Consider the following 15,904-nt stretch of genomic DNA (forward strand, 5'->3'; position numbering starts at 1 on the left):
CGAAATACTATGGTATAAGCCTACAGCACCTGGGATTCCCAGGTGGCCTCCCATCCAAGTACTAACAAGGTCTGCCGCTGCTTAGCTTCTGAAATCAGATGAGATCAGGCATCTGCAAGGTAACAGTTGCTACTACGTGAGAAAACAGTCTCAGAAAGCAGAACATCTCTGCTAGTGCTGCTCTTGCTTCCTCAACTGAAACAAGGTAAATGGACAGGAAGGGTAGTTGATTAGAGTGTCCCTCTTCTTATCTGAATCCAGGGAGCAGAAGAAGCAGGTGCCTACTAATCACCAGTCAACGTCATGGATGAGCTGGTCCTGGTAACAGGTCAAGGATCAGGAACTTTATTCTCCTATATCTAGCTGCCCTTGGTATAGTCGGGATGGATTTGCATTCTTAATTAGAGCAAATAGATCATATGTGATGCAATATTGGAATTATTTATATCTCCTTTTCCAAAAGCTATTCATTTTAGATCATCCCTCTTAGTATTCAGAGGGGTACTCTGTAGTACTGTAAATGAATTGTAGTTTGAAGTTGTGGTTAACCCCAAGATCAATATAACATCCTGTATATTCCCTGTTCATGGAATATTGTGGATATAACATTCCAGCACTGGACAAATGTTTAGCAAAATTCTCAAAACATTTTGAAGGCAGGTGATGTTTGGCATTAAATGCTTGTTTGGATTGCTTATTACCTTCTCCATGCTGCTGTAATTTTCTGTGACTTCTCAGGCTTATCTACCCCCCAGACAAGTTGTGGTGGCAAATGCTGATAGCTGCTTTGGCAAAGGTTCAGCCTCAAATATGAAAGGCACAAAGGAAAGTTTACTACCTACCTATTTGGTAGAGTAACTACCTACCTAAGGGCCTAATGGTGTATGCACTGCTTCCTGTATTGGGGAGGCAGTCACAGAGGCCTCCTCAAGGTATGGGAACATTTGTTCCCTTACCTCAGGGCTGCATTTAAGTTGCACCGGTGCTGGAAAATTGGATAGCATTGGGCCCTAAGGGTTACTACCTACCTACCTAGTCTTCCAACACTGGAATTAATTTTGTGGTTTCAGCTGTGGTGTCATGTCTTTATATAGTTACTTGTAATGTTGCTTTTTTGTATGTCACACCCTTATTTAGAATGAAAGCCAAGAGTAAACAATGAATATCAGAGTGCTCATTTTGTACTGTATCATCAATGCTCAACCTTTCAGGAATGCAAATACCAGAACCCAACATATGGGAGCTAGGTTGCAATCCTAAATCACTTTCCTGTGAGTAACCCCATTGGAGACAATGGGACTTACTTGTGAGTAGACATGCATAGGATTGTGCTCTTAGCATAGTCCATGATGAATATCAATATTCTGATTGGTTGATGGTACAGTCTACAAAGGGAAAGTTACCAGTAGTTGTCCCAGTTTTCAGTGCAAATGCTACTATAAGGTGAAATGAATACCTTTACTGTATTAGGATGCATTAAAATGTGTACAGCTTTTTGGTTATCCAGAATTCTTCTTTAGGCTGGCATGAAGCAGAACAAGACAGAGAGAGAAAAAGATGGCCATGATGTTGAAGCTCAAAGGTCTACAGTTTGTCTTAAACTGGAGTGTATTAGGTACTAGGCAGACTTGATTGGGTTGGACTAAAATTTCACATCCTATGCTGAATGAGCACATAGGTGAGCTATTTTGTGTGAACCACTATATGTGAACTGACTTTAAAATATGGAGACTAGACCTCTAAAATGTAGAATACTGATCATATGTATGACTGTAAACTATGTTGAACGTAATGTGTGAATAACTGTATGTCTTAACAGATCAATAGTTGGGTACATTCTACAAAGATCACATCTTGCTGAACGTAATGTGACCAAAGCTTCTGTTAGGTGCAAAAGATGCATTTTTAACAATAATTTTAAAGTCTTGTTTTTACATGATTTTACACTGGCTTTTATATAAAGTGGCTGTATAAAGTACATATAAAAGCCAGTGTAAAATCATATAAAATACCTGATTTTGTGTATTTGTATGTGTATATAATAGTGTATGTGTGCACAGGTTGAGTGTCCTTATACCAGGGTTCTGTTCCCAGAACTCACATGGATGGCAAAAATCACATTAAAGCAAATCCATTTAAAAAACAATGTCATTTTGCTCAGTGATTGAAAAACAGCCTTGCTGACCTTTGTGATGTAAAACAGACATTAGGCAGACAATCCATTAAGCAGTCTCTCTCTCCAGGTGCTTAGAAAGGCTTTACTCTGAGCCAGCGACCCCTCCCTTCACCAATGTAAAGTGATTATCTTTCTTTCACAAGCTCAGGGGGAAGGGAGGGGTTGCTGACTTGGAGTGAAGCTGTTCTGCCTGGAGAATGACTAATGGATTGTCAACCCTCTCTTGCATTAACAAGGCTATTGTTAAACGACTGTTTTCCTTTAATTTAAAGTGCCCTTCTCATTGTGTTGAGATAGAAAAATCTGTGGATTTTCCCCAGGATAAAAAAATCCATGGATAATTAGGATATACCTGTAATTGCTTGCATGACTGTCTCTACAACAGTAAACTGTGATTTTAAAGGGATGCTTTTTCCCCCTTCTCCAGGGATCAGCACATTCCTTCTCATTTGCAGTGGCCATTCATGTTGAGTCAAATCCGTGTATCAGCTTGAAATCTGTTCTCACTAAAAAGCAGGATATAAATATCACTAATACCTACATCTCTGGCTTCATGCTGTCCAAAATATAGGGGGGGGGGAACCAGCTTTCATGCTTAAGTATGCTATTTAAGAGCACTTCACATGTGCTTGTTCTCTCTCTTCACTGATGGCTGTGTCAGCAGTGATGCAATAGTGCACTAGAATGACCCTCTCTAAAAGGCAGCAGTCTGTCTCAAGAAGGCTGTGTGTGCTCAGCATAAGCTCAGTCTGTGCACAGACTGCAGCTGTCAATCAAATAAGCTACATGCACTTGTAAGGTTTCCTTTGTGTCACATTGTTTCCTTGCCCCTTGCTGCTGTTGCGGGTCAAGGGAGGGGAGGAGACGATAGGTGGGAGGTGGTCTATGGTAAGACTGATAAATCTGTATGTCCCTTTTGTGCTGGGCATCCAAAGGGGCAAAGAAATAAAGGAGAAAAAGTCCACCAACATGCAGGGATGGGTTCGCTTTGTGGTCTCCAGAGTATACGGCATCGAGGCTTACAAAAGGGTAAGAACAGGTAGAGACAGGTGGAAAAAATGGTGGGAGTGATTAGATGGGGTGAATCTACCTATAACGTGATGTATCTGTATTCTAGCTAAACAGTTGATGTAATGTGACTGTAGTTGAAAATGTGAAATGTGATTTCTTTCCTTTGTATTTATTGTAGTATGAAACTTTTAAAATAAAAATCTATAATCCTCCCCCCCCCCCAAAATCTATATTTCCCTTGCTGCCCACTACAGGATCCCTCCTCAAAAATGTTCTGTTGTACAGTACTAGGCTGCAATCCTATCCTGATCCTACCAACAATAGTGGGTCTTACTTCTGAGTAGTAACTCTGTTACTGAGTAACTTACTTACTCAGAAGTAAGTCCCATTAGAGTCAATGAGGCTTATTACCAGGAAAGTGTGGATACGATTGGGCTGTTAGGCTCTTCCACAAATACATCACTGTAGACTCAGGGTGACCAGATACAATGGAAGATAGTGCCAATACTTTTAACCAGGGGTGCTCAAACTTTCAACTTTAGGGATGCTGGACCTTTAACAAGTGTATAGAAGAGAGAATTGCAGCAGGTGCAACTTGTCATCCCACAGATGACAAGCTACACCTGCTGCATTTCTCTCTTCTATACACTTGTTAAAGGTCCAGCATCTCTAAAGTTGAAAGTTTGAGCACCCCTGCTTTTAACCATTGTATAAAAGAGGGAATGTTGGCATGGGCAGCTTTCTAAGGGCCCAATCTTATCCAGTTTTCCAGTGCCAGTGTTGCTGTGCCAATGGGGTATGCACTGCTTCCTGTGTTGGGGATGCAGTAACAAATGCCTCCTCAAGGTATGGGAACATTTGTTCCCTTACCTTGGGACTGCATTGCAATTGTACTGGCGCTGGAAAATGCCCGTCTACTCAGGAGTAAGTCGCATTAGTGTCAGTGGGGCTTACTCCCAGGAAAGTGTGGATAGGATTGGGCTGTAAGCCCTTCCATGTAGAGTTGCACCTGCCCCTCTTCTAGGGACGGAAGCAATTTGGGCTACGCATTTTCAGCTGATCTTTTCTTTTCCCAGGCGAAATATGTCCTACTCAGTTAAATGTGACTTGCTCCCAGATACGGAAGTACTATATATACTTTCAATCTTGCATCATTTTATCTTGCGTTTCCTCCGAAGGAAGCCCTCCTGAACTCACAGTGCAATCCTACCTGGAAGCAAGTCCTGCTGTGCTCGGGGGCGGGCATGCCTAGGATGGCAGCCCTTCTGCAGCCTACTTCCAAGAAAGCGTGCCTAAAACCGCAGGCTGTGCCCGCAGCCTGCTTCAGGGCGAAGGGGCTGCTCCCCGAGGAAACTCCCGTCCTGCTCCAGTTTCACTTTCAGGGAAACCCTGGCCGCTTTCCAAAGGAAGGCGCAAGCCCTGCCTGTCTGCAGCCAGTCTTAGCAATGGCAGAGGGCGCAGCAGCGCTTGCACCTAGAAATGAAAGCTAATGTTTCACGAAGATCACGTGGTTTCCAGAAACGGAAACACCATATTCGGTCGTTGCATCACCGCATCTCAGCTACAATGTGCTTAGACCTGGAACGTCTGCGAGCCAAGCAAAACAAGCGCGCGCCTGTTCGAAAGGGGGTTCCCTCTGATTGGCCGATCGCCACGGCCTTGAGTCATTTCCAGCCAATGAGAGGACCCCGAGCTTGTTATATAACCCCGGGGAAGTGAGTGGCATTGTTTTTTTTTTCCCCGTCCGGGCATCATCCCTCCAGCCACAGAAGTCACCTGGTGGTAGCTTCAGGTAACAAGAGCTTTCTCCCTGTAGGGAGTGTTTAGAGCAAAAGGAGGTTGTTGCACCAGAGCACTCTCATCGTGGGGTGGACCAAAGTGACTTGCATTTGAAAGGCACACCATGTGCAGGCTTCACTGTGGTGCCTTTGCAGCACAATGCGCTGCAAATTGGGCACCTACATAGAGAGCTCTGACGTTCTGAGCATGTTGTCTGTGAGCGTAGTGTGTGCAGGTCTTCTGGTGTTTGTCTGAAATGAACTCATATGCTCTGCGCAGGCAAGCGGGTGCATATTTCCCATGCCTAGGAGCTGGTGACAAGCCTCATCCCTGCACACTTCCGACAAACCCTTGTTGGTTAACCATGTGTAGAGTGGCATGTGTGCAAACTGCAGCTGCTGGGTGTGTATTCCAGAAAAATTGGGTGTATGGATCAGGTGATGAGACTTCTCTTTTGGGAAAAGCAGTCTTGGGTTTCTGTGTGTGATGTGGAGATAGTGGCCAGAGCAGCCATTTTCAACCACTGTGCTGTGACATGTTGGTGTGCCATGAGTGGTCCACAGGTGTGCCACAGGAATTTGGGGGAATGTCACTTTTTAGTAGGGACAGTGGGGGATGTGAGCCCCCACTGTGTCTAGTTGATTGTCAAAATCCTGTTGGTGTGCCTTGACCATTTTAGTACCTTGTCAGTGTGCTGTGAGATGAAAAAGCTTGAAAACTGAAGATTTTTTCTTCCCTTCCTCTCATGACACCACAGCCAGGAGTCATTCAGTAAAATTGACTGGGCAGGTGATCAAGAACGGGGAAAAGGAAATGCTACTTCATGCAACCTGCAACTGGTCTATGGAATTCACTGCCACAAGATGCAGTGATGGTTTGGATGGTTTTGAAAGGATATTAGACAAAGAGTTGGAGGAGGAAGCTGTCAAGGGCTTCTAACCATGATGGCTATGTACTGCTTCCAGGTTCAGAGGCAGTATATCTGAATACCAGTTGCTGGGGAGCAAGTGCAGGAGAGGGCTATGCTTACATGTCCTGTGGGAAACAGGTTTCTGGACTAGATGTGTTGAATTGGTCTGCTCTATAGAGCAGGGTTCTTAAGTCAAGAGTGAGCAAGTGCAGGAAAGGCTCAGCAGGAATGCATCTGCCACATTTCAGCAGCAGGGAATGTGCTCTTTGTGTGACTGTGGTGGCTAACCCTATTCTGACATTAGGCTTTAGCCTATGGGTGTAGGCAACTTTTGACCAATGTATGTTGACTGGGTGCATGATTGCCAAATCCCCTGGATGTGTGAAAAGGGTAAAAAAAGTCTGCACAGGAACTTGTGTATCCCTTGTATTGTGTAACAATTTGTGAAGGGTGGGTGCAGTACAGTAGTTTAGGTGCCTGACAAAATGTAAGCCCAGGTTCTCCATTTAAATGACTTTCGCTGGATGATGTCTCTTTTGGTTCTGTATTTTTAAAATAGCACATGGTACTTCAGGAGAGGAATTGTGAATGACTTTCAGCGGAATTGCTGCGTCAGTGATGTGAAAGTATCACTTCTATGGAAGCTGTAATACCACTGCATTTTAGGAGAACTCTAAGAGTTTGGCTTGACAGAGAAGCAGATCTCAGTTGATTATTTTTCTGTAGCTCTTTTAAATGGACAAAATGTTTAGTCATGCTGCAAAATAGATAAACAGGCTCCAACGAGACTTTTGCCAATGACCAGCTGGCACTGCATGTTTTCTGCTCTTACATGACTCTTGTCCATTGCTAAAAACGAATAAATCTTGGATCAGGGTAGCTCTGTGCACAGTAAGGATTCTCCTTTTGGTATTTGTTCTGCCAGATAAAAAATTCTGAGTATTGCATTCTGAGTATTGCATTCTGAACTTGCATTGGCCCAAGCTGTACCAGAAAACTTTATTTTCTGTCTTCCATTGCTTAGGACCATTGCTACCTACTGAATATATCTCGACTCCTTCATTGCCTCATTAGGAGAAATCCTTACTGCTGTCATCTGAAGTATCATTCTAATTGGTATGTGTAGAATGAATGAACTCTTTGTAATCAGTGAGTTGTTGGCTTGGAGGGTTGCCAAGTCCACTCCTAGAGGTAGTGCCTGTGGCTTTTGAGTACTGCAGGTGCAACCTTCTACCTTCATCACCACACCCCTGTTGACTAGCTATGGGGCAAAAGTAGCATCTTGATGAGGACAACAGGTAGGGAAGGAGGCTCGATAAGAGGATCTGTAGAAGAATGAATGGAGAGGAATGGGGTAGTGGCAACAGTATCTGTTCCTGACAGCAGTTTCCATGGGATTGCCTAGCAATGAGTAGAAGCTTGTTTCTGTGATTCTTTTTCTGCCATGCACAATGAAGGAATTTCTATCTGTCCCCTTGAGCATAATAGGGAGCAAAAGTTTGATTAGTGGACAGTGAAATGCAACCAGAAGCCTTTGTCCCAAACTGTTAAAACTATAACTAGGTGTGATGGACACCCTGGTCTTTGACTAACCACTAGGTGCTACCACACTTCAGTGCAGCTCTTCTGTGGTTCTTTCCCCTAATACCCAGGGAAAAGTATATTTAGGAAGTGCATCCATGGCCAATGAATGTCCTGGGAAAAACCTAAACCCTCCTCATCTGCCTTTTGCTGTCTAGTGCAAGGGTGTCAAAGAAAAGACCTGGGGGCTGGGTGTGGCCCCCAGAAGCTTTTTATCTGTCCCTCAGGCTCTCTCTGAGTAGTCCTGAGGTTTTACTGCTGAAGGGGCAGCCCACATAATTGGGCTCTCCCATATCTTGAAATATGATCAAGATTTGTGTATTTTCTGTCATTTGCAGCTAATGTGTTCCTAAGTGAGAAAAAGTGCTTATTTCTGGTTATGACCTGTTTAATGACATCACTTCCTGCCTAATTACGTCACTTCTGGTCTCAGCAGGTGTCATAAATGCCATTTGGCCCGCTGTATGAAATGAGTTTGACATCCTTGGTCTAGCACTTTCTTTCCTGCTACCATTGCCTCTAATCTGGTGGAGGGAATGTTGGGAGCCCAGCATTCCTTCTGTGGCCGTTACAGGGGTTGGGGGGATACCCTCCCTATTCCAATTAACCCATTTTTGTCCAACCCACATGTGTGCATATTTCGTTCCTGTTGCGTATATGCAACATTGGGCAGAAATTGCTTAAAAGTAACAATACTGTAATAATGTCCGATTAAGAGCTTGGACAGTTTGGAGAAGAGAGAGAAGAACATGCAAGTCCAGCAACAGCAAAATCTGAACATCAGAGATGTTCCTTTAAGAACTCAGAGAAATAAGAAGATTTGGAGGTGGGGCTGCAGCAGTACACCATCCAAGTGCTAGTTCCTAAAACAGTGGAGGACTTAAATATGGGAAGTGTATGACAGTGAGAACCCCTTGCAATGGGGACCCCTATACTTACCCTTCCTGACCATGCCCACAGATTTAACAACATGTGCTTAAGGAAACCTTTGCTTTCCTTGAAACTTGCTAATTGCATGGCCGAGTGGTGTGTTGACTGAACTGTACCCCCACCTGATAATAGAAGTTTATAAGTAAAGTGAGAGGAGAGGCCAGGATGAGCATGAACTCCTTAAATGTGTGAGACTGCTTAGACAGGACAATTTTCACCTTCTGCTGTGGCTTCCAGTAACTTTAGACTTCTTATTTTTTTTTTTAAAAAACTATTTTCAGCATACATGCAAAATGCATATGGGGCAGCATGAAGCTTGTGTGGTAGCACCAGTGAGAGAAACTGAAATCGCCTGATGTGACACTACTGTGCCTGGGCCTTCCTCACTGCTGCGAACAGCAGCAACCTGACTTGCTCTGTCTGGGGGACCTGAGGGCAAACGGATATCACAGTAACTGTTCCAATGCCAATTAAAGTTTATCAAACCTCTTGGGTCTGCTGACTCTTCTGACACTGTGTTTTTCCCTTATCTACACAGATTCTGTCAGAGATCTTCCATCAGTCTGCAAAGCAACATCAAGTAGTACAAGGCCAGAAGTGTTCGGTGCTTTTCTTGGCACAATGTCTGCATTGGCAAATGAGAGGTGAGTGCCTCTGTGACTGCTGGGGTGTGTGTCTTTGTGTGGGTTCAGTTTCTCTCTTCTGCCTCTTTATAAACACTTCTGTGCAATGACTTATATAGTTGTATTGGCTCCAGCAAGTGTGCATGTGTATCGGTGAGTGTATTAATAAAAGCTACTATGTATAGAACATCTAATTTCACCTGGCTTTCCTTAGAAAGTAGCAACTTGGAAAGTAGCTAATATTCTGGCACACTGATGTCTGCAAACAGCAGATTGGTTAATCTTTAGAGTTAGGTGTAGCACAAGACTTGCTACATCTGACCTGGTTTAGATGCAACGAAAGTTGTTGTCTGTGGATATGAGCCCTGGGCTCATGAGTTCTCCTCTCTCCTTTGCACATGAGGTGGAAATTTGAAAGCTTCCTTTCATGGTTATAACAAACCGGTTTTCTGTATCTAAGTTGGAGAAACTGTGGCCTGAAAGCTTCCGTTCACATCTTGTAACAGTCTTCTCTTGTGTACAAGCTCTGGGCTTGTGCTCATGACAACACTGTTTTGACTTGTTGGCTCAAATGTCCCAGAAAGGTTACATTTTTCCAGGTCTCTGACACTCTGCCATTCCAGTGCTCCAGTAGACAGGAAGGAAGCTATTTTCCAATTTTTGTTCTTGTTTTGGATTCCAGTTCCAAATTAAGGCAAAGGAGATTGACCATAGCTTGCTGAAACTAAGAGAAGTTCTTATTTTATGTGTATAAACTGTAATATGCATTGTCTTGTGCTGATCTTTGGTTTTAAGCCAGGGGCCTCCAAATTTCAGCCTAAGGGCAGAATCTGGTCAGCTGGAGTATTCATTCCGGACACAGCGGAGGCAAAGCCTTGCATTTGGGTGCGCAGCAACCAGTTTTTGCACCATGTGGCCTCAGAGCCTTGCATCGGGGAACCGTTACCCCAGGAAATCGGGGCACAGAACCCTCCGGGGTGTTCATCAGGGGAAGCAGTTCCCAGGCTTGAGGCTCTGTGATCGTATGGTATGAAAACTGGTTACTGCGCTCCAGAATGGTAAAGCTTCACTACCACTGTGCTGTTCCCAGAATGAATATTCCAGCAGACCATGGTTCAGAATTTGGAGACCACTGTGTTATGCGCATTCCCGAAGCAGTCTTACTTGCTTATTTTAAAGAATAATACAATGTCAGATTGGGAATGTTGGAAGACCTTGAAGGTAATCTAGTCCATCCCTCTGTGCAGTTCAGGCAACTGCTACAACATCCCTGACAGATGGCCATCCAGCCTCTGGTTGAAACCTCAAATAAGGGGGTGGCCACAGCTGCACAATGCAGTTGGTTCCAGTGTTGGACAGCTCTTACAGTTGAGAAATTCTTCCTCCTCTTCTACTGTGCGACAGCCCTTCATTTGTATTGTATTGGCAAGATAGTTGTCGTATTTTAGTTTCTCCAGACTAAATATACAGAGCTTTTTAACCAATCTTCATAGGACTTGTTTTCCAGACTCCTCACTGTCTTAGGGTGCAATCCTAACCCCTTATGTCAGTGCTTTCCAGCACTGACATAACGGCAATGCAGCTCTGAGGTAAGGGTACGTACTTTGAGGAAATTCCCTTACTTTGAGGAAGCCTCAGTGAGTGACACCCAGCTGCAGGATGCAGTACATATCCCATTGGCATTGCTATGCCAGTGCCATAACATAAGGGGTTAGGATTGCGCCCTTAGTTGCCCTCCTCTGGACCCACTCCAGCTTATCAATGTCACTATTAAAATATGCTGCCCAAAACCAGATATAGTATTTCAAGTGAGGTCAGATTAGTGCAGTGTAGAACTATTGCTTCTCATGATCCACTAATGCAGCCCAGAAAAGCATTCCCTTCTTTTGCTGTCATGACATTGCTGGCTTGTGTTCGACTTGCAATCGTCTGAAACATCTGGATCTTTTTCTTGCAGGTTGCTTCCAAGCCAGGTTTCCCCATCCTGTGTTTGTGTCTCCACATTTTTTTTCTGTTTTATGTGCAAGACTTTACACTTGTCTCTGTTGATGTAAAGAGGGATTCACACTACCTTGTCATCCAGATCATTTATAAAAATGTTGAACAGCCCAGGGCCCAAGGCAGAGATCTGTGGTACTCTCCTTGATAACCCCCCTCCAGGTTGACATAGAGCCATTTAATAGCTTTTGCAGGAACAGTTGTTCAACCACCTAACCATAGTACCATCAAGCCCACATTTTGTATTTTATTCACAAGGATATCATGGAAGACCTTTTCAAAATGCTGAAATCTAGGTATGCTATGTCCTCTGCATTCCCTTTGTCATGTCTGGCATGATTTGGTCTTGATAAACCTATATTGGCACCTAAAAATCTCAGCATTATTTTTCAAGTGCTCACAGACATTCTGCTTAATGATCTTTTCTAGGAATTGATGTCAGACCAGGGTTTGGGGTGCTCAGAGTTCTTGGTTCTCGAACCCTAGAGCCCTCAAGGACCCCTGTTCAGTAGTACTGCCACCACCCTGTATGTGCCGGTGTCGCAGTCCAGGGACACTGAGACCCTCTAGGCTTAATTCTATCCCTTGCAGGCACTGAGCACTTTCTTTTAAAGCCTCAGACCTCAAGTTACTAGTCCTCAATGAGTATTTGGTAGCTTGCTGAACTGCTAGGCAGGATTCTGAACCTTTGTCCCCAACAGACAATGCAACAACTTAGTAAAAGGATTTTTACTTTATTAAATACATAGGGTTACATAAAGTTACAAAAGGTAGCAAATGCCAGAGGCATAAAACATCTAGGAAACATATCAGCATTAAAATAACAAAGCTAACTGGCTATCTCTATTATTCCCTAACTCTCACCTGGGTCAGCTTTCTTTTGTAGATCTTTCAGCTCCAGGTTACCTATGAGGCCACATGGCCCTGGTGGACCAGACTCTCCACCTGCAGGATGTTGCACCCACAACCTTTTCCACCAAAAGACCGAGACGCACCCCTTGGGCTTTGTTCTTATACTTCTCAGGCTAACAGGATGGAAGTGATTCTGTACTTATTTAAACTGTCCAATCAGAAGCTCTTGGGGACAGAATCTTCCTGAAGTGGGGCTGGATGCTAGCCCTCTTAGTTCTCCCCTCCCCACTGGAGGTCCACAGCTGCATTCCATCCTTGATGGAATGCCTTTCTGTCTGCATAGGTGCTACATTATTACCTTCCATTGAGTTGTTAATTTTGTTGGCTGTTGTTACTCACATCCTTGCAGTTAGGAACTGCAAGCCACTTCTCTGTTACTGGTTTAAGCTCTACATCAGGGGTGCTCACACTTTTTTGGCTCGAGAGCTACTTTGAAACCCAGCAAGGCCCGGAGATCTACCAGGGGAGAAGGAAGCGTCTGACAGACACCCCCTTTAATGTATGGAGCCCCTGCTGGAGTCTAGTCAGTTTCGTCAGTTTTGTTGCTGCATGCCTGAAGAGCAGCTAAAGTGTCAGTTTCAGTGTCAGTTTAGCTAAATATGTCAGTTTCGTCTAGTCACTAGACCAAACTGACATATTAACAGTTTGGAGAGACAGGGCTCCGCGATCTACTCATTTTGCCTCGCGATCTACCAGTAGATCGCGATCCACCTATTGAGCACCCCTGCTCTACATGCTACTGGTTTAAGCTCTACTGGTTCAAGCTGTACATGCTACTAGGCCTAAACTGTACATATTCACGACAGACTGTCCAATCTGTAACTTCCTAGATTTTTTTCTTTCTCTAAGTTAGAGGCAATATTTGCTTGTTTCAAATCTGCTGGCATCTCATCCATTCCCCAGGAGTTATCAGACATAGCTCAGCGATTATAGTCAGTTCTGAGATCACATCTGCTTTCTCCTTCAGTACTCTGGGATGTATTCTTCTGGTTCTGTGCCTTAAATTCAGTTCAGATAACTAGGTGTTCCCTAATAATCTCTATCTTGAATTGTCCCCAGTTCTTCCTCAGTGCAACTGTTGTTGGGTCACCTTCCCCTTATGGGCGAAGACAGATGCAAAATAAGAATTGAGCAGATTTGCCTTCACTGTCTGTTAGCATTTCCCTATTTTCTCCACACAACAGGCCTACTGCTTCCTTGGCCTTCCTTCTTTGGATATAACCCCCAAACCCTCTTTGTTTTGGCATCCTTCACCAGCCTCAGCATATTCAGTGCTTATGTCTTCCTTCACCATCCTTGTAGGTGAGGGTTGTGTACTGTTCCTTTGTTAACTGCTCCTCCTGCTTCATGTACATGAACTTGCGTTTCAACTTTTTGGAAAGATTTGTGTAGTAGCAGTGATTTCCTTAGACATCTGCCTACTCTTCTTCTCATAGGAACTGTTAGCAATTGTGGCTTCAGTGTCTTAATTTTCAATGAATTCTAAGATAATGTTGTTGCCTTTGCCCAAAGTCCCTGTCAATTTCACATCCTCTGCCAAGTTGTTCCTGTGTGTAGGATTAAGTCTGGCATAAGAGAGCCTTTTATTTCCTCCTCCACCTTTTGAATTATATCTGCAAGGCAAGAAATTATTGAACCTCCCACTCTTAACCAAGTTGGATTTCCAACAGGTGTCAGGATAGTTGAAGTCCCCCATTGCCACTATAGCTTTTATCATGGAAAGACAAAAATCTAGTAATAACTACAGTGCTTTAGTCAAGTGCAACAATCCCATAACAATAATAGTCCATTGAAATTCATCCCATTACCGTTGTCAAGTAATTCTCTTGCAAGTGGAGTTTCCTTACACAAACTAGTGTTACTAAGAAAGGAGTGCAGCTAGTTCAAGGTAAATCACTTCAGTGATTCAAATTTTATATGCTGCGCAGCTGCAGATCTGTAAGTTACAGATCCAAGCTTTCTCCTGTTGATGAGTTCCTTATTTCTGGGCCTCTCCAGTTGTAGAATCTACAGGGCTGCATCACTAAGGCATTTATGTGATGATAGGGTAGGAAAGGTTCAACACAGAACTATCAGAGCAAAGTTGTGTGTATTTGGTGTTTGGTTTTTTTTAAGTCACTGTAGATATTGCCATCTCTCCTGTGTAGAAACCTTTTCTTTTGTCATAGGTCACCCTCTTTATGTTCAGAATGGCTGATCTTATTGCTTGCTGGTTGCAGTGGTCCTTGAGAGTCGTCCTGTGGAAGCTCATTGTTGTTCTTGCTATTGCAGGTGCTCTCAAAGGGTCCGTTTCTTTGATTGGCTCATTAAAGAGATCGACAGTGGAAGCTATGATGGGTTACGCTGGGAGGATGACAGCCGCACCACTTTCCGTATCCCTTGGAAACACAATGCAAGGAAGAGCCTAGTGGCTAATGACTATAAGATTTTCCAGGTATGAATCTTTTGCTAAGTCTGCACCCCTGTACACATTCCCCTGGGAGTAAGCCCCACTGAACAGAGTAGGACTTGCTTCTGAGTAAACATGTACCTCACCATAAGGATCGCTCTGGCTATGTCCACATCAACATTCTCTGGTATGTGTGCAACATGGTAATTTCTGGTAAGGCATAATGAAAGCTGCTTCTGTAAAGCAGCTGTGGGATGCTAGAAATAGGTGTTTTGCTTATGCAGGTGATGGGAAGTGCCTCAGAATATGGACTAAGCATGGCAAAGTCACATGAGAAGCTACACTAAGTCTGCCAGTGTACACCAGTTGCTTTCTGAGTCCTGGATGTATTTGGATGATGCATGTGACACTCACTCCACACACCCTATGATGAGCGCATGTGACCCACTCCCCTTCCCAGGGCACCAATCCATTTTGCGTAACTGCAATGTTGGAGACTGTTGGTCTGAGCTTCTCCTTGTGCAGTTTAAGTGTTAAAGTAACGCAGTATTTAAATTGTGTGGGGTTAGTTCAGATGAGCTTAACTGAGCTCTCTGCACAATTAGGCAGAGCTGTGGAGCAATATATGCTAGGGTGGTGGGTTGTGCCTGCTTACAACCTTCATTGTATGGTGGGCAGGGCTGATGAGATGTATCATCCACACTTGCCCACTAGCATTTGAGATAGGCATGTTGGACAGGAAGGTTAAGTGATGCACTGATCAGAGCAATCCTTTCACTCTTTTTCCCTTCTTATTTTCTATGTCTCCATGTGAAAAGGCATGGGCCTTAGTCAGCGGAAAGTATGTTGAAGCTTTGCCAGACCCAGCAAAATGGAAAACTAACTTCCGCTGTGCCTTGAAGAGTACAAGGAGGTTTGAGTTAGTGAGTGAGTCGAAAGACCCTGACCCTCATCATGTGTACAGGATCCGCACCCACTTCAGGACAGCTGCTGACTCTCCTGCTGATACAAGTAAGGACAGCAGATCAACAGTTAGAATTTGTAGAAGTTCTATGGTGTTCTTGTATCTTACTTTTTTGATAGACTGGAGAGAGAGAGAACACTTCTAAAGAGAAAAGTAGAATTTAGTTCTTATGTTCTTATGAATGAAACCATCTGTGACACTAGAAGCATCACTGGAGCTTTTTTCCCTGTTTGTCACAATAGTACCTGCTGGGGACTACTTGACAATGAAACTGTGGCATGCAGGGAGGGAGCAAAATATTTTTCTTGTACCGTCACAGTGAAAATTGTCAATGCTTTTCTAATGTGTAAAAAAACCAAAAACCCATACTTGGCAGCTTAGCATTGTGTGTGGTTAACCCTTACAATTAAAGCCTTTAGAACAGACCACTCGCAGAGGCAGACTCTGTATGCTACCTTAAATTCTATAGAAGAAGGAAGGAATAAAAATGAAAGAATCTGCTATGGGCTAACATCTGTGATGATGATTCAGTGACATTCTCATGTCTGAAAGTGAGCAACAAGGCATGATTGGGGTGCTGATCAATCGATTTGGTGTATCATCTCTCCACATTTAACTGCAGCACTATTTT

General features: G+C 43.8%; 1 protein-coding gene across 6 annotated transcripts in view; it reads left to right on the forward strand.

The window, feature by feature from the left end:
• Positions 1-4,897: 4,897 nt before the first annotated feature.
• IRF7 (interferon regulatory factor 7) overlaps positions 4,898-15,904 on the forward strand; it is a 46,454-nt gene continuing 35,447 nt past the window's right edge. For 5 of the 6 annotated variants that reach the window (XM_066610679.1, XM_066610643.1, XM_066610671.1 and 2 more), the window contains exons 1-4: positions 4,898-4,979; positions 8,926-9,031; positions 14,192-14,354; positions 15,128-15,320. In XM_066610679.1, coding sequence (XP_066466776.1) covers positions 9,009-9,031; positions 14,192-14,354; positions 15,128-15,320 — 379 coding nt within the window. In that variant the 5' untranslated portion in view covers positions 4,898-4,979; positions 8,926-9,008. Of the gene's footprint in view, positions 4,980-6,923; positions 6,993-8,925; positions 9,032-14,191; positions 14,355-15,127; positions 15,321-15,904 lie in introns of those variants that run through there. The other variant, XM_066610654.1, reaches the window with a different exon arrangement.

This window comes from Tiliqua scincoides, chromosome 1 (assembly GCF_035046505.1).
Source record: "Tiliqua scincoides isolate rTilSci1 chromosome 1, rTilSci1.hap2, whole genome shotgun sequence".
Taxonomy (NCBI): domain Eukaryota; kingdom Metazoa; phylum Chordata; class Lepidosauria; order Squamata; family Scincidae; genus Tiliqua; species Tiliqua scincoides.